The sequence below is a fragment of the Periplaneta americana genome, chromosome 4 (genome assembly GCF_040183065.1).
Source record: "Periplaneta americana isolate PAMFEO1 chromosome 4, P.americana_PAMFEO1_priV1, whole genome shotgun sequence".
NCBI classification, from domain to species: Eukaryota; Metazoa; Arthropoda; class Insecta; order Blattodea; family Blattidae; genus Periplaneta; species Periplaneta americana.
The window spans coordinates 222,926-245,800 of NC_091120.1; the positions used below are offsets into that span (position 1 = coordinate 222,926).

Genomic DNA, 22,875 nt, shown 5'->3' on the forward strand with positions numbered 1-22,875 from the left:
CTCTCCTCACTTCCATTTCAAGACAAACTCTTCAGAGCAATATAGTTTTGACATAGTAGACAACACAGCTATAAGCTATGAATGTCACCGTATTATAACATAAATTGGAAATCATTTAAGTTATTCGTTGACATTTAAATATTGGAAAACAATCTATACAACTATAAACATCTTCAAAGGAGTTGTTTATAAAAAATAAAATTGTAAAAAATCTATAAAAACGTCTAAAAATAAATAAATAAAAATACAAATCCAATAAAACAATATTTAGTTGTTTGTTGAAATTCAGATATTCGAAGACCACCCATACTACAATGGCCATCTCGAAAAAAAGTGTCCACTGATAATGATTTCTAATAAAATCGCTTTTAGAATAACCATAACACGCAAAAATAAAAAAATGTTGAAACCAAAGTTCATGATAATATAAATAACAATATGAATAATGACATACATAACATGAAGGAAAATACCGGTAATTTGGAACTAGACAAACTCGTAAAAGAAGAAAATTAAGCCACAGATTGAATTTAATCTCCTGGCATTTTCATGACACGGACTGCCTACGGGGGTAACCAGATCACCTCACATGAATAAAGCGAATTAAGTTACTTCCTAAAGTAGATGAATTATTTGCGTTATTCTTATTTCAAAATGTTAGTAGACATATAACAGAGAAATACAAGGAATTTAAAAAATAAATATGGATAAAAATGGAAACAATACTCAAAAATCATCAGTGGAGTAATCCTATTAAAAAAACTTTCACAATTCTGAAATAACTTACCCCAAGAACAAAGCACGATCACGATTAACTAATTCACATCTGCATGCAGCTACAAGAGACTTCTCCTTGGACATCTGAGTAACAGTCAGGTTCAAGTTATCATTCCCCTGATAAGTGTTTTAAGAATCCTTTTGTTTGTTTAATTATTTTATTTGCATTTTCATGTGTATGCATATAGAGTATTAGTTGGGAGGCCGGAGGGAAAAAGACCTTTGGAGATGCCGAAATGTAGATGGGAGGATAATATTAAAATGGATTTGAGGAAGGTGGGATATGATGATAGAGACTGGATTAATCTTGCACAGGATAGGGACTGATGGCGGGCTTATGTGAGGGTGGCAATGAACCTCTGGGTTCCTTAAAAGCCATAAGTAAGTATATTCGTATAGGCTTACTAAAACTCACTCGTATACTATTACATGTAGGTGGTGCTCACAATCTTGAACAGGTTGGGAATTCCTATTCTAGCGGATTTGTAAGCTTTATTGCAGTTTCTGCTTCAAAGTTCAGTTGTTTATATTGTAAGTGATTTTCTGTTTTCTGTACTGGAGGTGTTCATGTTTTCAACCTCATAAGAGTATCGTATATTACTTACTTAGCTACTTACTGGCTTTTAAGAAACCCGGAAGTTCATTGCCGCCCTCACATAGGCCCACCATTGGTCTCTATCCTGAGCAAGATTAATCCAGTCCCTACCATCATATTCCATCTCCCTCAAATCCATTTTTATATTATCCTCTTACCTACATCTCGGCCTCCCCAAAGGTCTTTTTCCCTCTGGCCTTCCAACTAACACTCTATATGCATTTCTGGATTCACCCATACGTGCTACATGTCCTGCCTATCTCATACGTCTGGATTTAATATTCCTAATTATGTCAGGTGAAGAATACAATGCGTGCAGTTATACGTTGTGCAACTTTATCGATTCTCCAGTAACTTCATCCCCTTAGCCCCAAATATTTTCCTAAGCACCTTATTCTCAAACACCCTTAGTCTCTGTTTGTATCATATATAACACATAGTTTTAAAGTATAATTTGTTTTGTCGATAAGAGACAAGTCATTACTATTATCCTCAGACATGGAACTGCATTCCTTGAAGAATAATGACTAATGCAGACGTGGAGAAATGTTGAAAATGACGTCACTATGACACAAAGCAGTGCAGCACTCGCCATACAGTACGCTTTTCTTTTTCTTTCAGCTCGCTGGAACCACATAGAGGATTTAGACTCATTCTTTGCTAGAATGTATCATTATCATCAGAAGCACGGCTTCACATGTATGATGCTGCAAGAAATGCTGGAACTGCTGCAGTTTATCTTCGTAGTTGTGTTCTCCACATTTCTTTTCCACTGTGTGGACTATCCAATACTCTTTAGGTAAGTAAATACTTGAGGGCTTCTTGGGCTGGGCAATTAGAGCAAGAACTAAGTATTTTTACTTGCCTTTTCTCAGACTGTGATGGCTTTTTTCTTTTTGACAAAAAACATGTTTATAGTAATCTTTACTAGAAATAATAAAAAATTGAAAATCTTTGTTCTGCACCTCTGTATGGCATATTTTATTTTACATACATACATCGTACACATTGAGTGACAACTGGATCAGCAATTGCCAGTGAGTCTGCCCAGCAGATAGGGTTACCTGTTCGTCTGCATATAGTGCCAGGACATTGAATATTGTTCTTTATATGCTTCAAGTTTTGGCTGGCTCGGGTAATACTTTCGAAAACCATCCCGGGTTGGGGTCTGGCTCAGAGGTGCAGTGATTTACACTGATGTTGTTTTGTCTTATAGGGATAAAGTAAACAATCAGACTGGCTCTGCTCCTAATCAGAAGATCTCCCTAAGTGATGCTGTCTTGCCGACCAGTGAGTGTGTAGCAAGCCTGGGTCCACTGACCTGGATCTGCATCCTGGTGGCTGTGATATTCTGGTCCCTCCGTGCAATAAAAGTCATGTACCATCTGTTCCAGTTCTGGGACATCAAGCAGTTCTTTAACACTGCACTGAAGATAAATGATGTGAGTATCATGTCTCACTGATGAGCAAATAGAAAATTAAGATGATGTTGGCATGTGGTGTACTTCTGAATTACTACTACAATAAAAAATTAATTGACCTGAAGATCTTGGTCGTCATCAGATTGGTATTAAAAGGATAGTGTAGATAATTATAAATAAAAAATTACATTATTGACCCTCCTTCCGTTGATATAGGAACTCAAGCCCACAGTGTGTTTAAACTTTTCGATAAATAACTGCAAGTTTTGTGTTGAGAAATGTTATAATGTTTCATTTAAACTTCATGGTGCTGGAACATCACGTACATCAGCTGTTGTAGATCCATAGACTAAAAAGTTACTTCGATTTCTTGCATTATGTTAATAAGAAGAATTAAAAATTGGCATATTGACAAAAGTTATTGAAGTAAGCATGTTTTCCAGCAGTTAAAAGAGACATGTTCCATTCTGAAATTATAAATTAACTCACAAATATGCATATGCATTAATAACTTAGGTTTTGCTAACGAATTAAAATTGGGAATGGTATCTAATGCCTCTGGTACATGGCAAAAGAATTGTGTGCATCTCTAGTCTTGAATATGTAACATTCTTTCCTAACATAATAAAAAATTTTGGAGCTTACACGTCCTATGCTATAATTTATTAAAATAATACATATGCGCATATTTCTTTTGTGTAGGCTCTTTCTTTGAGTTGCTGGAGTCCTTAATAACATTAGAATAATTGTTTTTGCTTGTTGCATTGCAGAGTGATTTAGACAATTTGACGTGGCACGAGATTCAGCGGAGAGTGCGGGAAGTGCAGCTGGAGCAACAGATGTGCATCCACAAGCGAGACCTCACCGAGCTGGACATCTACCACAGAATACTCAGGTATTGATCCTCCGAGGGGTGCATTTGAAAATAGATTAAATTACATTACATTTTTACTTCACATAAATCACAATTTTACATAAAAGTATGAATTCTCTTTTACGAGGAAAATTACAATTTCAGATTAAATGCCAGTTATTTTTTATAAAAATATGAGAATTCCATAAAAAGGGGAAAAAAAAATACATTTACGAAAAAAACTTTCAGATTGATTGCTAATTACTATTTTATCCCAATTTCACATAAGATACAAATTATCTTTTCTGAAGAAATTATTAAAATTTCAGGCTAAATCGAATTATTATTATTAACAAACAATATTTTGCTAATTTCGTCACTCCTTCTTTCTCTGCACATTTGCCCAGCCTTAGAAAAAGTCCTATCACAAGTAATGCTAGTAGCTGGATAGTCACAAGTATGGCACGTTGCCTAACTCTGCTAGCTTTGCCTCAGTGGTAGGATTGTGTTCTGCTTGCAATAAACTGAGTTTGTGGTATTGATTGTTGTAAACAGCCATTCTGACCTTGCCAACAAGCATTTGGTAGGTTGATATGTATTTCACTTCTTCGCCAAATTCTTGTTTTTAAACCTCGGATCCAGAATAATACATTGACTCGACTCCCTGTCTTTAAGCCACCTGTGAGTTGCTTGATTAATTTAGAATCTCTTTCGGGAATATCAGGGGTGCTTTTCAGACATTGTTTGACCTCTCTTGATATTAATCTTGACAGTATAGTGGTTTTTGACAAATAACATTAGTTTATTTCTTGGAGTTTTTTGCCATTTTTTGTCCGATAAGTCTTCCCCCCCCCCCGTCATTAGTAATTTTCTCTGATTCTTGTTGATTTTCATAGCATTTTTTTTAGATTTTCGTTTTATTTCCCAGCAATGTTACATTCAAATCATAGTTGATGCTTTTCCACTGCTTCATATTTTTCTTTGTTATTGAAAGTAACCTTCAGTCAGTGGTCACAGTGATCTGGTAAAATGCCAAAGAATGTGAGGAGGATAGATTTTGGTCCAGGATGAGGAACAAAACAAAATAAGAATTAATTATTAATATATGTTAATGTTTTATGTTATTAATTGAAAATGGCACATAATTAAATAATAGAAACATTAATGTATTACATAATGTGTAGCAATAACAGGTCTATGTTGTACATGCATTTATCCAATACAATTTATATTTAAAAGAAAATAATTGAATACCTCCCCCCCCCCAGAATAAGGGTCTATGGTGCATGGTTCCCTATATACTTATACCCTTATTCCAGGGGGCTATTCAATTATTGAAACCATCAATGAAGGTATATTCTATCCCACTGCAAACACTAACACTATAGTGTAAGTTCCTTCTAAAGCAGGATTTTTTCACATATCTTCAGTCTTCATGCATGATTTGAACACCACAAATTAAAAGAAGTAAAAATGGTTATAGCAAGTTCTGTTATTTTGGTTGCTTCAGTTTAAAATCGTAACTATTGTCCTGTGTCGCAGTATACAAGCATGCTCATCCGTGAATTCGTATTAATTAAGAATTAATTTTTAAATACAAGAAAAGCAGAAACAAAAAAAAGTAATTTTGATTTATTTTAAAACTGTCCAGTCTTCTGTGTTTTTATCAGTTCATATATAATTTCCCTGTCATGTTTTTATAAACTTTTAAAGTAACTTTTTGGCCATCTTTATGACATTTAGTGGTCATTTTTTCAGGTATTTTTATCTCATTAACATCCTCCCCCTGATATTAACTACGAAGAATGAAGTCGTAGATGAAATGACGTGAATTGCTTGCATTGCATTTCCTTCCAACTGCTTTTGATTTCAGTCAAGTCTCTTCTTAATTTAATTTTGGTGAATACACAGTAGGCCTATATATCAAGATGCTTAATCCGAGATTGCAATGTGTGTGACAGATTCTTACCCCAGATATAGAAGAATAGAGAGCTGCAACTTTCTAGTTCCTAAATGTATTTCACAAATGTGGGTGATTTGTTGTTATTCATCTGTTGATGCGTAAATATTTTGCTGTTGAAGGTTTAAGAACTACATGGTGGCCATGGTGAACAAATCTTTGCTGCCTGTGAGACTGCGTTTGCCTTTCCTTGGAGAAGTTGTCTTCCTCACGAGGGGCCTGAAGTATAACATCGAGTTGCTTCTTTTCTGTAAGCAAGTACCATACTTATCAAGTTAGAGCTAGATTTGTTATGCAGCTTTATTTGAAAGTATTTTAGCATTCTTTATTAGTGTAGTTATCGAAATAACTGCTGGAATTGTATTGTGAACAGCACTGTTGTTGAAATTCTATTAGTGAATGAGAAATGCGGTCAGTATTGAGTGATTTTATTAAAGTGTTGTGTCAACTTTGTTTCGAGCACACCTTAGGTTGGGATTACAGTTCTATACAATGCACATATAGAATACATAATTATGTATAATATACTTGAATTGAAGAGTTTAGCAGCATTAAATTGTGTCATTTAGCTTCAGTTTTAAATATGCGTAAGATTATTATTGAAAATAGAACAACTCATTTCTGTAAAATTATACCTATTTCAGACTTTTGCACGTGTGCACGGGGGGGGGGGGGGGGGGGTTCGCCCGCGCGTACGTTTTTTTATGTCTCAACTATAAGTAGACAGCAGTGGTAGCAAACCAATACAAGATAAATTGATTTATATTTAATATGATCCCTAAACTACTGCCATGTAATATAATAGTTGAATATGTTTGCAGGGGGACCCTGGGCTCCATTTGAAAATAACTGGCATCTGAAAGAAGATTACAAGAAAGTTGGCAAAAGAAAAGAATTGGCCCAGCTTCTGTCGAAGCACATCCTTTGGGTTGGAATTGCGAACTTTTTATTGTGTCCACTTATTTTGTTATGGCAAATTTTATATTCGTTCTTCAATTATGCAGAGGTTCGTATACAAGGCTTAATGTTTAATTTGAAAGTGTATAGAAAATAGAAATATAATGAGAATCTAAAACTAATTCTAGGAAAATTAAATGTTGACTGTCCATTGTAATAGTTAATCTGTTTGTATTAATCCTTAAGCAGTTGTGCCTAACTTTGTAACTTAAGAGTCGTGCGGGGCATTGCTGGCACCCCAAATATAATGGGTTGATAGGGGCTATTTTTTTTAGCGAACAGTTAAAATATCACTTTTTTTTATTTATACAACTATATGGAATACTTCAATAGTTATCACAATGTTATAATTAATGTACAGTGATGGTAATATTTCAGTATTGGTTCACATGTAATATTCGAACGTCTGTTCACTCCTAATCATAATTTACTTTTTATTTTCCTTTCCAGACCACTTTCTCTCGATCAGCCTCATGGGCTAGTAGTTAGAGCTTCTGACTACAGTTCATGAGGTTCCAGGTTCGATTCCCAGTGAGAACACAGGAATTTTTCCTTAAAGATGATGTTCTTGTGTTCGTCCATGGTGTGCCCCAGCCTCAGAAGTGGGTTATACATAAGCCATTGCCAGGAGAGTCCAGAAATGTCAAATGACAACCTGGTGGCGTTAAAAAAAACTACTTTCTTGATTTTTCTGTGCACACAGTCAATACTTAACATCCATTGCTATTATTTGTTACACTAGTATGGTCACTATTTACAATAGGAGCGCTGTTGTAAGACTTAGTCACCCGACACCACTTATCTGGAGTATGGGAATTCCGATTTCAAACATGTTCATGGTTATTGTTGCCTTGCAATTCTGAGAAAGGGACTGAAAGTTTCAGAAGTAGACACGACTACTTAAGGGTTAAGAATCAGACTTCAACTGCTTGCACAGTATTCGTTCTATTGTTATTAATAAAAGAAATGCATTAAATTATAAATACATAACATTAAATGAAGTACATCATTGCCAAAATATGCAAGGTCATAATGTTGTGAATGGCTTGGTTTCTGTGCTTCTGGATGACTCAATAGACATTAGCCTCAAAAATTAAAATATGAAGGCTCTTCATAAACTAAAAAACATTTGGATGTAAAAATGTTTTATTATAATTTCTGAGTATGTTATAACTGGAACTTGGAAAATTTAGGTGGCCCAAATTTTGTTTCTGGGTCTGCACAAGTTTTAGCTCGTACCCTAAGCCATTGAGATAATTTGTCATATCTTAGGACAGATTTGAGAATCTGTTCCTCATAGAGTTCACTCAGGAAGTATTGCCTGCCCAGAAGTGTCAGTTAATGTAATTAGTCTTACGGTCATCGTCATGGAGAAGAACATGCGTAGCAGTTGCACAGTGGGCGCTGACGAAGTTTGTTTGAATGTTTGCTTTTTCATTGATGGTCTGTTTTGTTCTTGTGGATATAGTGCAAACCCACGTTTCATCCCCTGCATCTTCTTTATAACGTCAGCGGAGCACCATTGCACAGATTTTGTCTTCAGCACGATATTTACTAATCATGAAGTGCCTGTTCTCTTTCATGATTTCAACAACCTTTTTCTGAGTCTGGTGCAGGTGCACCCAGCTGAAGCTCCCCCACACCCCATTTTTTCAATAAACATTTTAGAATTTAAAGCATGAAGAAACAATCCGTCACTGTTATTGCGAATGTGACAACGGAAGAAAAGAAACTTCACTAGACTCTCACTAATCTGGCCTTCTTATAGTGTATTTCTTATCACTCCTGCTGTAATATTTTTCCAGTTTTCATACACGTATATGCCACGTGAGAACATTCTAGTTTCGATTTAGAAGTGCAAGTAACTAGACCTTGGATTTTAGGTTAAATGCCTATTTTCTTCTGTAGGGATAAACTAAAACTAGTGAAATATCTTCACATTTTATATAAAATATGAACATTTGAAAGCTGTTTTATGGTACCTAAAAATGCCTGTTTTGCCCATTGAGACCTATTTTCAAGGTTTTAAGGCCTAAAATTGCCTATTTCTGTTCGTTACTTATATATTTTTAAATTTTCGTGTAACAGTGAAAAACAGGACTGCGTTTGGTTCAAATATCGTATAATAGTTTGGTTGTAGGAATGAAGAAATTCCTGGAAGGTGTCTGGCTTTGTTGAGCACTAGAGCAGACAGTAGGAATCAGGAGGATGTAGTTCTCCCTATAGAAATCGGCATTCAAATATGCATCCATTTGCTTCGGTATTATTGGGAAGAATTTTTTTTCACTTATAAAATGGTTCTGTCTTAGAAAAGGCAAAGTTTCACAATATAAAATTATAGAAAAACATTGTTATGTATTGCAGTGCCAATTATGAATAATGTGTTAATTGTAAATCTATTGGTAAATTAATTAACTTAACTGTAATATGAACACTTATGTATTAGCAGCCTTAGAGCAATGAGGCCAATGAATTCATGAAAAATTACGTACCGATATTCATAATTTAAGACTTTTTAATTCAGGGTACATTTTAGGTGCCTAAAAGTTAGTTTCTAAGTGCCTAAAAATCCGAGGTCTACGTATAACATCAAATTTAATGACATTTTTGAGCACCACCCCTCTGTGCAAGGAATGATGGGAGTAGCAAGAGTCCACTGTATATCTTTATTTTAAACTAGTGGGCTATGCAGCCAGTTGCATGCATAGGCTAACTTACCGACAGTTAATTTAATTTGGATTCTTGCATTGCTGCATTATTTTGAATTTAATTGCGTTAGTAGGCGGCTCTGTGTATTGTATTGTATTTATTAACATTGCTTGGTATTCATACATTCCTTCATAGCTAGAATATGGAACAAGTCAAAAAACTTATTACTACTATAAAGTCTTAATTTATAGTCACAGTGTAGTTGAAATATATACAGACGAAGTTTACAATGTAGTCTACTAGTACAACACAAAGTTTTAGTGTCAATTTCATGAAGCATTGTTGAATGTTATAAATTCACCTACAGAATAGAAGGTATGAGAAATTAGGCACTTCTTTAATTTGGCCCTAAACAATCTTATGTTTTGCATTTCATTTTTTTATATCGATAGGGAGGCTATTAAAAATTTGTACTGCCATATAACACACTCCTTTTTGGTAGCACGATAGACTTGCCGATTAATATGAAAATCATTTTTTTATGCGTATTTATGCTATGAACTGTTGAATTAGTTACAAAGTTTTTACAATTACATACAAAGGAGATTATTAATGAAAAAATATACTGACAACCTGTGGACATTATTTGTAGTTTTTTTAAAAATACTCCACAATTCCCAAGATTTGGCACCTACTATTATTCTAATTACTCTTTTTTTTGTAGTAGGAATATACTGTTACTGTGTGTGTGGAATTTCCCCAGAATATTATTCCAAAACTCATTACAGAGTGGAAGTAGCAAAGTATATTGTTTTTAAGGTATTGATATTTACTATCGTTTGCATAGATCTAATAGCAAAACATACTGAATTTAGTTTGTGGGGTAATTTCTTTAATATGATTTTTCCAATTTAACACATTATCGATTTTTAAGACAAGGAATTTGAAATTTGCGAGGTTGAATTTGGACAGGATTTCAATTGAATTATGTTAGTTTTGTTACAATATAATACTAATTTATTGACTGAGAACCAGTCACATATTTTGAAGAGAATTTCCTCTGTTGAAGATTGGAATGTGTTGGAGTTATTGGCTGTAATTACTATACTTGTGTCATCTGCAAACAATATGGGATGACCTACATCTTTTATTGGGGGGGGGGGGGGGGGGAAGAACATTAGAAAAAGTAGGGGACCTAATATTGATCCTTGAGGAAATCCATTATTAATAGTTCCCCATGTCGAGGTAGATTTCATAGTTGTATTGATTTCGACTTTCTGTTTCCTATCTATGAGATATGAGTGAAACCATTGATGTGCAGTGCCTTTAATTCTATAATAATCTAGTTTGTCTAACAGCATTTTATGATTTATGCAGTCAAATGCTTTGGATAAATCACAGAAAATCCCTCCAACTTGTAATTTTTTATTAACTGCCTCCAGAATTTTGTTAAACTAAATGTTGCATTTTTCGTGCCTTTATTTTTTCTAAATCCAAACTGTTCTGGGACTAAAATGTTTTATCTTTCTAGATGATGATATAACCTTTTATACATTACTTTTTCAAAGATTTTGGAGAAGACTGGTAGAAGTGATATGGGTCTGTAATTTTCTGGAGACGTTGTTTCTCTCTTTTTGAAGCTAGGAATAACCACTGAATATTTTAATCTCTCGGGGAATATACCATTGAATATTGAGTAGTTACATAAATAACTTAGTTGCCTAGCTATAATATGTGAACTCGCTTTTAATATTTTACTTGTTATTTCATCATACCCTGAGGAGTTTTTTGACTTTAGATTTTTAATAATTGCAATTATTTCTTGTTTGTTTGTTTGTTGGAAATATTTGAATATTTGGGAATTTTGTCGGAAAATATTGTGTTAAAAAGTCTAAACTGTTAGCAACATTATCTTGGGGGATGTTGAGGTTATCAGTTATTGTAAGAAAATATTTGTTAAGTACTGTATATTTGCAATTTCATTTAAGTCTGACGTTTTTGTATTGTTAGATAGAAGGGTATGCTTTGTTACTTTACTTTTTGATCATCCACTTTCCTTTTTAATTATATTCCAAGTTGTTTTGATTTTATTATCAGAGTTTCGTATTGTTGTATTATAGTGTAATTCTTTAGCATTTTGGATTACTTTGTGTAATATTTTTGAATAATTTTTGTAGTGTTGTTTTAAGTTTGTATCATTATTATTTCTGCTCTGTATGTATAATGATCTCTTGGTTTTGCATGAGATTTTAATACTCGTACCTTGTGTAGACTTGATCAGTTTGCTTGGTGTATGTAAAAAGGAAAAGCATAATGTATAGTGAAGCCTATGTTATACAGGCTTTTTAATTTGCACAACTTTAGTTTCGAGTAGTGGGGAACTAATTTTTATTACAAACATTGCAGGTTATAAAACGAGAACCAGGAAGCTTAGGCTCCCGCTGTTGGTCTCTGTATGGCAGGCTTTATCTTCGACATTTCAACGAATTGGATCATGAACTGAATGCACGCTTGAACCGAGCCTACAGGCCTGCTTCTAAGTACATGAACATCTTCACATCTCCTCTCATGACTGTTCTAGCACAGTAAGTAGTGCTAGCTTGTGTTTGAGATAACTGAAATTAAACTAATACTCTTTAAAATGTAATTTCAGGAACAGCAGTCTTCATAATATCGTCTCTTTGCAGAGCTTTTAAGAGCCCCTTCTGCATACATTGTGTCCGGGAAAAACAGTGAAAAAGAAAAAAAAAAATCATATCTCAGAAACTTCTATATTTATTCTCTCGATATTTACACATTTAGAGAAAGAAACTCGGAAAGTTTTGTTGGCTGCACTCACAGCAAGCTGTGCGCGTGTGCATACGCTTGCATGAGAGGAAACAGTGCATCACGATTGTTGCTGTGAGTCTTGCTTTAATCTCAGTGGAGTGTGGCCCGTACAGCAGAAGGCCCAGTGCATCTTGTGATATGCAGTGTAACATTATTTTGAGGCAGAACTCTCCAACATGCGGCAGCAGCCTACACTGAACAAGCAATTTTGGAGACAGAAAAAGCAGAAAAGCAAGGAAACAACACCTTCCTGACTCTTGGATCAGTTGAGGGAGATCTACACTATGGCCACCATTATCGCCGGTCTCCTTTGTGTAGGATTTATCAAGGATCGAGTGTATCACATCCCTGTGGCAGATTTACCTCACTGAATCGTGGAAGCAATAACACTGGTGACACCAGAAATGCTGTCCCACATGTGGCAGGAGATTGAGTTTCACCTCAATGTAGTCCACACCACAAATGACACTCATATCGAGATGTATTAGAATTAAACAAAGCTTCGAGTTTCTTTTTCTAAACTTGTAAACATCGATAAAATAAAATACATTATTTTTTTTATATAATATTTCTTCTTTACTAGGTTTATCCTGGACACTGCATATTTCTCATTTTTTTGGAGAATGTTTTAAAAAGATTAAAGCTGCATTGCTTATAGGCCATGAAGTCCCAAGGAGTTTGGGGGAGAGCATGTAGATAGAGATCATCACTCCTTCAAAAAGTCATGATATTCATTTCATAGGAATCTGAGGGGAACCCTAATTCTCTGGGATCAAATCTGCACTCTTTCAAGCTCTGTTGACTTTGCCAACTCTACTCGACCCTGGATAATTCAGTGTTTGAAGAGCAGTTCCATCTTCTGATCTGCAGCTTCATTACTTTCGGAAAGTAGTACCAAACGAGAACAGAGTGGAGGCAGTTTTGCAATATTTAAAATGAAGGAAGGATTATTTCTTTGCTTGGTCGTTTGTCACGAGTATGCAACAACAGTTCTTGCCGATTTCTCTTACAAATTGTGACTCTATGAAACAATTTTTAATTGCAATATCCAGTACAATAGTAGTAGTGAAGGTAGTTTCATGCATGTTAACATGTCACTTGTTTGTAAGTGAGTAATCCGTCAATTGTGTGTGTTTGCATTGCAGGAACGTAGCATTTGTAGCAGGAGCGTGTCTGGCTGTGCTGCTGATCCTGTCCGTGTACGATGAAGACGTCATCACAGTCGAGCACGTACTGACAGCTATTACAGTGCTTGGAGCCATCGTAGCTGGGAGCAGGTAATGTTATGGTAGTTAGTCTGAGGCCAAGGCTCATCTCTGCTGGTAAATTTTAATCCCTCTTTCCAATATTCTTGAACTTCGTTTTTTATCCAATTTTTTCGGTGTGCAATGACATTCTGTTTTTGATTACTCTGTATAGTATCTGTCCATTTTTTGGCTAAGAAATCAGTATTGTTATTTCCAGCAATTCCACAGTGTGAAAGGGTCCACTGATCTGAATCTCGCAGAAAATCTCTTTTTCTTCTTCTCGTCCCAGTTTGTTTTGTATTCCTGTCACAAGTCACTCCATCTGTAGTGTGCTATACCAACATTCCATTTTCCTTTTGGTTTAAAGGTTAGAATTTCTTTCGGTAATATTCCTGCACTAATTCTTTGCAGTTTTCTTTACTCTAGTTGATTGTATTAACAATGGAATATGCAGTACATTTGTTTCCTTATGCTTTGTTTAACTATTTTGGAGCGGTGATCTGAGTAGTAAGGACCTCTGAGGGTAATACCATGCTCAGGATCATTTGATGAAGACTAATAATCAGGGTTGGCATGTTTTAAACAAAGTGTTCAGAATTGTTTAAAATAATATTCATTGATTAAACATATTTTAAACACAACTTTTTAAACTATATGATGAAATAAATTTTTAAGCAACACCATTCTCTATTATGTTTATTATTTATTTCTCCGTTAATAATAAACAGTGTTTAAAATTATATCATCAAAACATGGTTTTTATTTTTATACATGTTTCATACAAATTATTTCTCCTGTTTTCTGGTGGTTTTATTTTATCCTAACTGTTTATAATATAAAATCATTTTTGCCTTTATAAAATGTACAGTTATGAATTTACAGTAATGCTCCTGGCTTTATGGAGCCAAACTTTGACTTTGTCCAAACAAATATTATTATTATTAAGGCATTTTTGTAGAATGTAAAGAGCATACAATATGAATGCTGTTATCTGCATATAGGCTTATTGTCTAAAGCAGGTTTTGTTATATTTATAAGAAATCCACTGAAAAGAACTGTAAGATGCTTTTATAGAATATTCTAGTCTTTTTTTATTTCACTTTCTACCCTACTGCTGTAATGAGCTAATCTGTTTTAAACATTCAGTTGTCAATAATAGGCTAGTTCTTTGGAATCAGGTGTACATATCAAATTTTCTTCACCCCTACAGTTTCTGCTAATCACATCCAGGAATGAAAGTCAGGGCCAATTAAACAGTCATAAATACTTGACAATTGTACATATTGGCAATAGTTGTTTTTTCAACAAAATCTGAATTCAGAATACCAGTATATGATTAATTTATAAAGCAAAGTTTGGGACTAGGTATTACTGGTGTGTGTAATGAAGACTTTTCTCCCAACAGAGTATTTATACCAGATGAAAACTTGGTGTGGTGTCCAGAAAAACTAGTGACAGCTGTGTTGGCGCATGTGCACTACCTGCCTGACAGCTGGAGGGGACAAGCCCACACCAACAGAGTCCGCGAAGAGTTCTCCCAGCTGTTCCACTATAAAGCCGTGAGTCAATTGTATGTTGTTATGCTTTGCTCTAGTAGTGATGATTCCACAGCAGCTGCAATTAATTTTCAAAACAGTGATTTGAAGTCTGATGAATAGGAAACTTGCAAATGCTGCCACTGGCCGTGTAAAATCTGTTCACTGTATTAACAAATGCAAAGGAACTAACTCCCTCGGTAGATTGATATCTGTCTGTGATGTGCACATGCTGACATAGCCAGTGCAGGACACTTCTTTGTATCGCATGCTGACAGGTTTACCTGTTGGAGGAACTGCTGTCGCCAGTCGTGACTCCGTTCATCCTGTGTTTCCACTTGCGTTCCAAGTCACTGGACATCGTGGATTTCTATCGCAACTTTACAGTCGAAGTGGTAGGCGTCGGTGATGTGTGTTCATTTGCACAAATGGACGTCCGACGCCATGGAAACCCAGCCTGGCAGACTAGTGTGACGTCACCAATTAAGCTGCCATCTGGCCCGGGTGAACCTGTGCAGCACACCGTTGCCAATCAGTACACACAGGTGAGATTCCAGCTTCCATACATACTTTGCTGTATACCAGCGCACAGTGGCCCAAAACGCCATTCTAGCGGGACAAAATTAGCTTTGGTCACCCTCGTGATGACATAGTATTGTAAACATACTGAATCTTATAATCTGTAATCTGAACTACAGTAAACAGCGGTGTATGCTATCATGCAGGCGGCTGGCCTGGTATGTAGTGCGAGATAGTTATTCAGTGTGAAAGGAAGAAGGGCATGTGTTCGATGGTATGGAGGACTAAATGTTAAATTTATATTGCAAGTTTTAGCTTAAGACATGTTGGATACAGAAACTCGTACATGTGCACGCTGATGACTGACAGTTGATAAAGAAAAAATAATAATTTTGTATTAATTATGAATATTGACAAGGACTTTTAAAAGGAACGGGTCGACGAAATTTTTTTTATACTTTATAGCAACCTTTGAACTCTAAAACATTTAAGATCCTGCAGATTTGTAAAAGATACAATATGCCGTTCTTCATAGTGTTGTCAACACTTGCTAGACTAGACGCCAGTTCGGAAGGTGGTCGGCTGCTGCGTTTGCGTCGAGAGAGACAGATAGTGAGAGAAAGGCAGTGTACAGCACTGCCACATCGTACTTCACGCGCGCGTGCAATACAAGTAGCTGAGGAGAGAATTTCAATTTTAAAAAGACAATAATGGCCTTAGCTGTTGATTACTGCAAGCATGACAAACCTTTTATCAGAACATTATCAAATCTTACGTTCTATTAATAATGATTATACCAAGTTTTAAGATTTGTATATGCGGTATTATTATTATTATTATTATTATTATTATTATTATTATTATTATTATTATTATTATTATTATTATGTTATCACACAGTTTTAATACGAAATGTATACAGTGTATTACTAGAAAAAATGATACACTATTTAAGTAGAAACTGTATTTAGGTCTATTTCTAGGCGCAAATTATTTTAGCTAGTTAAATACCCTAAAACAATAACTACGAGTACCATGTTATATTGTCACATTTAATATAAATTAGGATTTAATGAATATTCAGTACCTGGTTTTAATCGAAGTCGCTGATTCCCTCATCAGTCCTGTCAGATTCTTCAGAGTCGGATTCTCGAAGGTACATATCTAATACTGTACGTCGCAGCATACTTTTATTAAAATCATCTAATTCAGAGACTGTTTTTACACGACGAGGATGTTTTCCAGCAGAACGAAACATGGCAGTTCCGCTCACATTAAAAGATTTCTTTCCTTCACTAACAATTCTTTGCACGGTTTGCAAACCCACACCACATGCTTCTGCAGTCGTCTCCTGCGCATTGCCAATGTTGCGGCCAGCACCATGATGCCCGGCAGAGTTCTGCTCAATGTTTTTAAAGTAATTATACACCTTAAACACTATTTCCCGCGCCTGCCTGTGCAGTACTTGTCTTTTTATAGCATCTCCTTCCATTTATCTATCTTACACATACACAGTATATGTTAGTTTTACTAATTCGATGTTTTAAACACTCACACGTGAGCAAAGTAACTCGAGAAGCACTTGTTACTGACTCATTCTGATTGGTTCTCCTGTTCAAGCTTGTGACGTCATATGCCATACAGGCTACGGCGCATCCACCTTCCAAATTGCCGTCTAGTCTAGTGAGATGTAATTTAAGCTAATATACCATTATAATAACAATAATTGTACTAAATCCCATGGATCTATAAACATTTCAAGTTCGTTCTCAATATTTTTAATTTTTGCATCCAATTTATTCATATAATATGGAAATATTAATTTCTTTGATGTGAGATTATGTCGCTCAGAGGAAAGGTGATTTACTGGGCACAACACTCGTGAAACTATCTGAAGTGCTGCGGGGAAAAAAAATTGACATTGAATGAACTGTGTGATTATGTACAGGACTGCAGTATTGCCACTTGTAAAGCTATCACAAAGACAATTAACTATTTTAAATATTATTTTGGGGATTTTTGAAAACAGTTGAATTTGGATTTTACATTGTTGTTGACTGCTGTGTATACATGGCTGGCTGTTTTTCTATATCCCTTCGTGTTGAAGTATTTTAAATTTTCCGTAGTGATATTGGCTTGTTTATAATAAATTATTGCATTCACTTTCTTCGTTTTCATTCTGCGTGTTTTTGTGTGGACAGACCTCCTGCACTCCATTGGAAGATTTTAACTTGTTCTGTTCTTTCTTTGGACTGCTCTGTCTAAGCCTGGCGTTGTAGATCATTAGCACCAGTGGAGGTGATCTGCTTTGCTATCAATCTCTAAAATTAGTGGAGTCCATGTCCTGATTTCAGATTGGACTTTAGTATTAGCAGAGCACAAAACCAGTCTCTCCCTACTGCAAATTATAATAACTAGTCTAAAAGTCTTTTCTAAAGCTGTAGTCACACCAACTTCATCTGGAGACCCAAAGATTGCAGTTATGTTTCATCAACAGATGTTTTCAACTGGAAGCCTTGATGTTTCATTGGCATACACAACATTCTTCTTCATCTCCGTATACTTCCGGTATCTTGCCACAATGTTTTTGTAGTTGTTTAATCAACTGTCTGAAGACAGGTTTGAACCTCAGAAGTGATATCAATAAGGCAGCACTCATGAGGCAACTAAGCCAGGAGATAATAGAGTAGTGTGGTCAGTTCCTTTTCCCTTCCGTTGCATACATCGCTGACTAATAGTTTCTCCTGGTTTGGCATTTCTTCCATCAGAATTATAATTTCCGTGTAAGCCTTGAAATTGTTATTCTGCTTTCCTTGAGGCATGCATTTGATTTCCCCATAGTTTGTACTGTTCACTGTATTATATACTTTTCATGAATTTTTCGTCTGATTTGACTCCCGAAAAACCGACGACAATAATCTTCTTATGGTGGTAAACATTTAGTAAACGAGCAACGAATCCATAACCTGCATTTTTGTCATGTTTTTTCAGATTATTGCATCCGTCTATTTTTCAGGCTGAGGATGGAAAAACGGAGCTCTCTCTAGTGCATTTCACTTTAACCAATCCTGAATGGCAGCCTCCAGCAGATGCTGAAGATTTTGTTACGGCTCTTCGAACACAGGCACGACGGGATGCCAATCAGCTCTTTGGGAACGCAGGAGCAAGTGGAGTTAACCCTCTCTATTCGTCCCTGCATTCTGTGTCATCTCTTGGAGCAGGGGTATGTATCAGTATGCAGCTCATGGTTGGAATCCAGGTACGGTGAAATAATTTGGATTCCTGCGGAATTTCTTACCTTTGCTGACATTAGATTTAGGTTTAGATTTATTGAAATTCAAAAAAGGCAAATACAAATGTATGAAAAATAAAATATAGCACAAAAGCACATCACAATAGTAATGAAAATGAAAGGGAATACACGTTCCTTTCTGTTAAGGTTGCAAATCATTCGGACTTTCTTACAATATGCATTACAATATTTATTTATTTCCCAATGGCGAGAATTGACGATAAGCCATTTTCTCTTCTAGCTTCCCAGTACAAGCTAACAATCAAACATGTAGCCATATTTCTGTCTCACCCTGTACTTCGTACTGGAGATGTAAGTTCTGTAAAACACTTCGTTCATGAATTATTGATCACTAACGGCAAGATCTGGGTTCACTAATGATTATGGAGGCCTCTGGTATAAAGAGTGTCAATGTGCTGGTGTACATACACAGTTGTCATAAATGGAATATGAATATTGAATAAGCTGAAATCAGTAAAAAGGAATCGATGATATAGTTGTCATGTACTGATCAGAAATGAACCTACTTTAATTGATATTAGACATATTCCTTGTAAGAAATCACCCCTAAAAATAATGTAAGTAGTTATTACACTAACAGGCATTTTAAACATATTCAGATTAGTCATCGCTCTTCTATATGAAACAGAGAACAGCATTATATGTCAGGATTTCGATGCCCTTGCAGTTCAGCAGTCTGGTGGCAAGCATATTCAGGGGCAACGCAGCAGTGGGCCTGATGGATTCGTCGGCGGGCATAATGCCCCCCTTTCAGCCCCTGTTTGCTACCGGCTCTGGAGACAGACATGCTGCCCTTGCAGAGCCCGTGGTGCCTGCCCCCACTGTGCGCGGCGGTATCAGTCGAGCTGAAGGCCCCATCCACTCCTCTGACAGGGGCTTACTCTACAGGTACATTCTGATGTTTTGCTCTTGCTGTCCACAGTTCATACCCAGTATCTGCAAGTCAATTTATTTGGAATGTTGCACACGAAATGTAATAAAATAGTATTATGAAGATGTCCTTGTCGTGTTGCTGTTTATTTTGCTAAACTAAGTTGGAGGTTTGCTGCTCCATAAAACAGAATATGTAATGAGAGTTTGGAGAGAGAGTGGGAAGCAAGCCTGTTGCAGTGGATGAGGTCATGTAACTTCATGGTGTTATTTTACCTTATTGACTAGTTTCTGTTATTTGCATCATCTTCTGAATCCTAGTGAGTTCTTGCGCTGTCTTCTGATTTCCTGTTGTGGTAGGGTGTATTCACGATTTTGTCTCGAAAAGGGTGTGCATTCTGAAATTCAGTTGAGTATTGAGAGTGTGTTTTTGTGTGTCTGAATTTGGTATTGTTCTAGCGTATTGAGTTTCTGGTTTTTCGGTTGAATGTGTACTATTTTCATGTCAGTGTCTATGTTGCTGTAGTAGTTTGTGATGTGTTCTGTGTAGGTTGAATTGTTGTGTGGTTTTGTTATGGCCGTTCTTAAAATGATCTTCCAGTCTGTCCAGTGTCTTTGCAAGTATGCATGATAGTTTGTATGCACGTCTTAGGTTGTATTTGTTCATGTCTTATCTGTATGTTGAGATGTTTTTGTAGTGTGTTCTGTATGCAATGTTGTATTTTAGTTTCTTGAAAGAGGATGCAATCTGGTATGCGTTTTATTTTCGTTTGTTAGTGTGATGCAGGGACGTATGCAAGTTATTGTCACCTATATATGAAAATCCAAACCTAATATAATTATCATCGTACTTTCTTTTCTTTACACACGGTTCACTTTTGTCGGATTGACACACATCACTAGAAGCTGAATGACCTTTTGACACAACACTAACTTGCTATTTTGTTAAACCCTGCTTCCCTTTCAAACTTCCACTTTTCAACCAGTTATCCATTTTAATGTGAACGGAAATGATTCTGATACACAACTGACAACTTAACTGCATTTGCCACAAGGAAAGAAGAAGTAGGTTATTGTTGAAAATACAAAATTAAATATAAGTTTGTTGAAATTCCACATTAGCATCTAAAATAAAAGGCCTGACCGCCATGTAACTGTTCCTTAGTCAGGTCGTGGTACTGTTGTTAGTATTGTTAGAACACAAAGAAGCTGGCAGACTAAATTTCCATTGTAGCAAAATCAAATGCATTCCTAACGTTGTTACATAACTGTAAATCAGGCATTCGTGGTAAATATTAATTTATTGTGGAAATAATGTGATAAATTCCCGATGTTACACATATGTAACAAGGGACATTATAGGGTTGATTTAATTTTAAAATTATTATTATTATTAAGACAATGCCGCAGAAATGAAGGAAACAATAAAAGGCCTAACCTCGAAACCTGCCATTACGGAAAAGTTTTGGTGAACCCCCCAGGAGGTTGGAAAAAGATGTATTAGAACATAGTATAATATTAATAAATATATCGTAACATAATAATAGTAATAAGAATATATAATATAAAATACTGATAATGTAAATTGTAAACAATTTTAATAATGACAATCCCCCCGAGCAGAATTCTGCAGACGCGACTGGTGTGATTGATTTATTTATTGTGTTCCTGTGTTGCGTTTCTTTATGTTTAGTCTTTCTTACGATATTGTCTATTACGTTGGTATTGTATCCATTCTCCTGTACTATGTATATGATAGTGTCGTCTTCCTTGAAGTCTTGTTGACTCATAGGAATTGCGATTAGTCTGTGCATCATGTATCGAAATGCTATGTGTTTGTTGTGTGGGGTAATTGGAGGTGTTGTGTATGTGTGTTACCATGATAATGAGTTTCCTCTATATTTTGAAGTTATGCTTGATGTCCTCACTTTCTAGTGTGTAGTGTAGTAGAGAGAAGGTTTCAGGTTCGAGATAGTGAAAGGTGAACAAATGAGATGCTAGATAAGCGGGTGTCAAGGTGTGGATGATTTTAAATAGTAATAAGAGGAAATTGAAAAGTCTTCTATCTTTAAGTCACTGGCACAGCGAGGGGGAGTTGGGGTTTAACCCCCCCCCCCAGTGGCCCCCAGAAAAAAAAACGAAATGCTGTTGAAGCTCTGCAACATTATAACAATCACTTACTTCCAGTAATACACACTCTGTTCAGAAAAGTAAGGAACTATACAACCACGATGTCTCTTGCAACATCACAACTGAACAATACACAGAACAAAGCTAACCATACCCACATATCGACCAAATAAAGTAAACTGGAAGCAGTGCTGGTAACTTTTGAATAGAATGTTTCAATTATGCATTCTCCAACCAACCAATATTAAATGTAAGTACAAGAAAAATATTGCAGTATTGTGTTGTAGAGTAGGTTGTGTCTGTTTTTGAAGTGTTATAAGTTATAATATGCCCAAAAGAAAGTGTGTATTTACTGACAATTTGCGGAAGGAGTTTCATTTCGTGAAGTCCGTCACTAGACGTGCAGTGCGTGATTTGTAATTGTCATCTGATGTTAGTAATAGCCTAGATTATATATGTAACAGATTGCTCATCCCAATGTTAAAATCAGCAGCACTTTGAAGAGCACAATGCTACCCGTCTGCTGTAAACAAACACGAGATGGCAGTACAGTCGCTAATGCAATTCAAATGGGAGTTATGACGTGACTTCTTATGTAACAACTAGATAGCAGCATAGTTCCTTAAAAGCCATTTATAAGTAAGTGACATGATCGAATTTTCTAATATTACAAATGAAACGAACGCAGATATTGTGAACACACTGTATTCTGTGTGGACAAGATTGGTATTTAGGTTCGTGAATGGAGAATCTAAATGAGTATCACTAACATTTGAATGAAATTCTCTTTGAGGCCTTAAGAAACAAATACACCATACGACAAGATGACACGAAATATTTCCTTGCTATGCTGTGCATGTGGTATCTTCATGAAATATTCTGTACATTGAAAGTTGCTGTAATATTAATAATAATACTACTTATATTTTCTCTGGCAGAGTTAAGGCCATGAGGCACATTCAGGAAAATACATATACAAGTATTAATTTAAGAAAAAAGATTGAATGCATATGAATAAAATCACAAAATGAAAGGAAGAGTACAATATCGGTCTTGTTTTTCTTTGTAGCTTGCAACAAGGCTTGCCAGGAAATTCGTTAGGAGCTTCTGTATTCGGCCCAGGACCAGACATGGCTCCAGAGACGGATCCTCTGGAGTTCACTGCGGCAGACATGAGTTTGAGCACGCTGTATTTACACGAACTACATCATCGGCAGGTC

The 22,875-nt window shown here is 35.8% G+C and overlaps 1 protein-coding gene across 4 annotated transcripts in view; it reads left to right on the top strand.

The window, feature by feature from the left end:
* Atg9 (autophagy-related protein 9) overlaps positions 1–22,875 on the top strand; it is a 204,820-nt gene that overhangs the window by 171,763 nt on the left and 10,182 nt on the right. For all 4 annotated transcript variants that reach the window (XR_011331578.1, XM_069822783.1, XM_069822782.1 and 1 more), the window contains exons 3-14: positions 1,994–2,171; positions 2,589–2,814; positions 3,564–3,688; positions 5,729–5,856; positions 6,428–6,612; positions 11,619–11,797; positions 13,187–13,318; positions 14,694–14,847; positions 15,102–15,368; positions 18,359–18,565; positions 19,323–19,543; positions 22,725–22,872. Coding sequence is in view for 3 of the 4 variants with exons in the window: in XM_069822783.1 (XP_069678884.1) it covers positions 1,994–2,171; positions 2,589–2,814; positions 3,564–3,688; positions 5,729–5,856; positions 6,428–6,612; positions 11,619–11,797; positions 13,187–13,318; positions 14,694–14,847; positions 15,102–15,368; positions 18,359–18,565; positions 19,323–19,543; positions 22,725–22,872 (2,150 nt within the window). In the remaining variant the exon portion in view is untranslated. The remainder of the gene's footprint in view (positions 1–1,993; positions 2,172–2,588; positions 2,815–3,563; positions 3,689–5,728; positions 5,857–6,427; positions 6,613–11,618; positions 11,798–13,186; positions 13,319–14,693; positions 14,848–15,101; positions 15,369–18,358; positions 18,566–19,322; positions 19,544–22,724; positions 22,873–22,875) is intronic.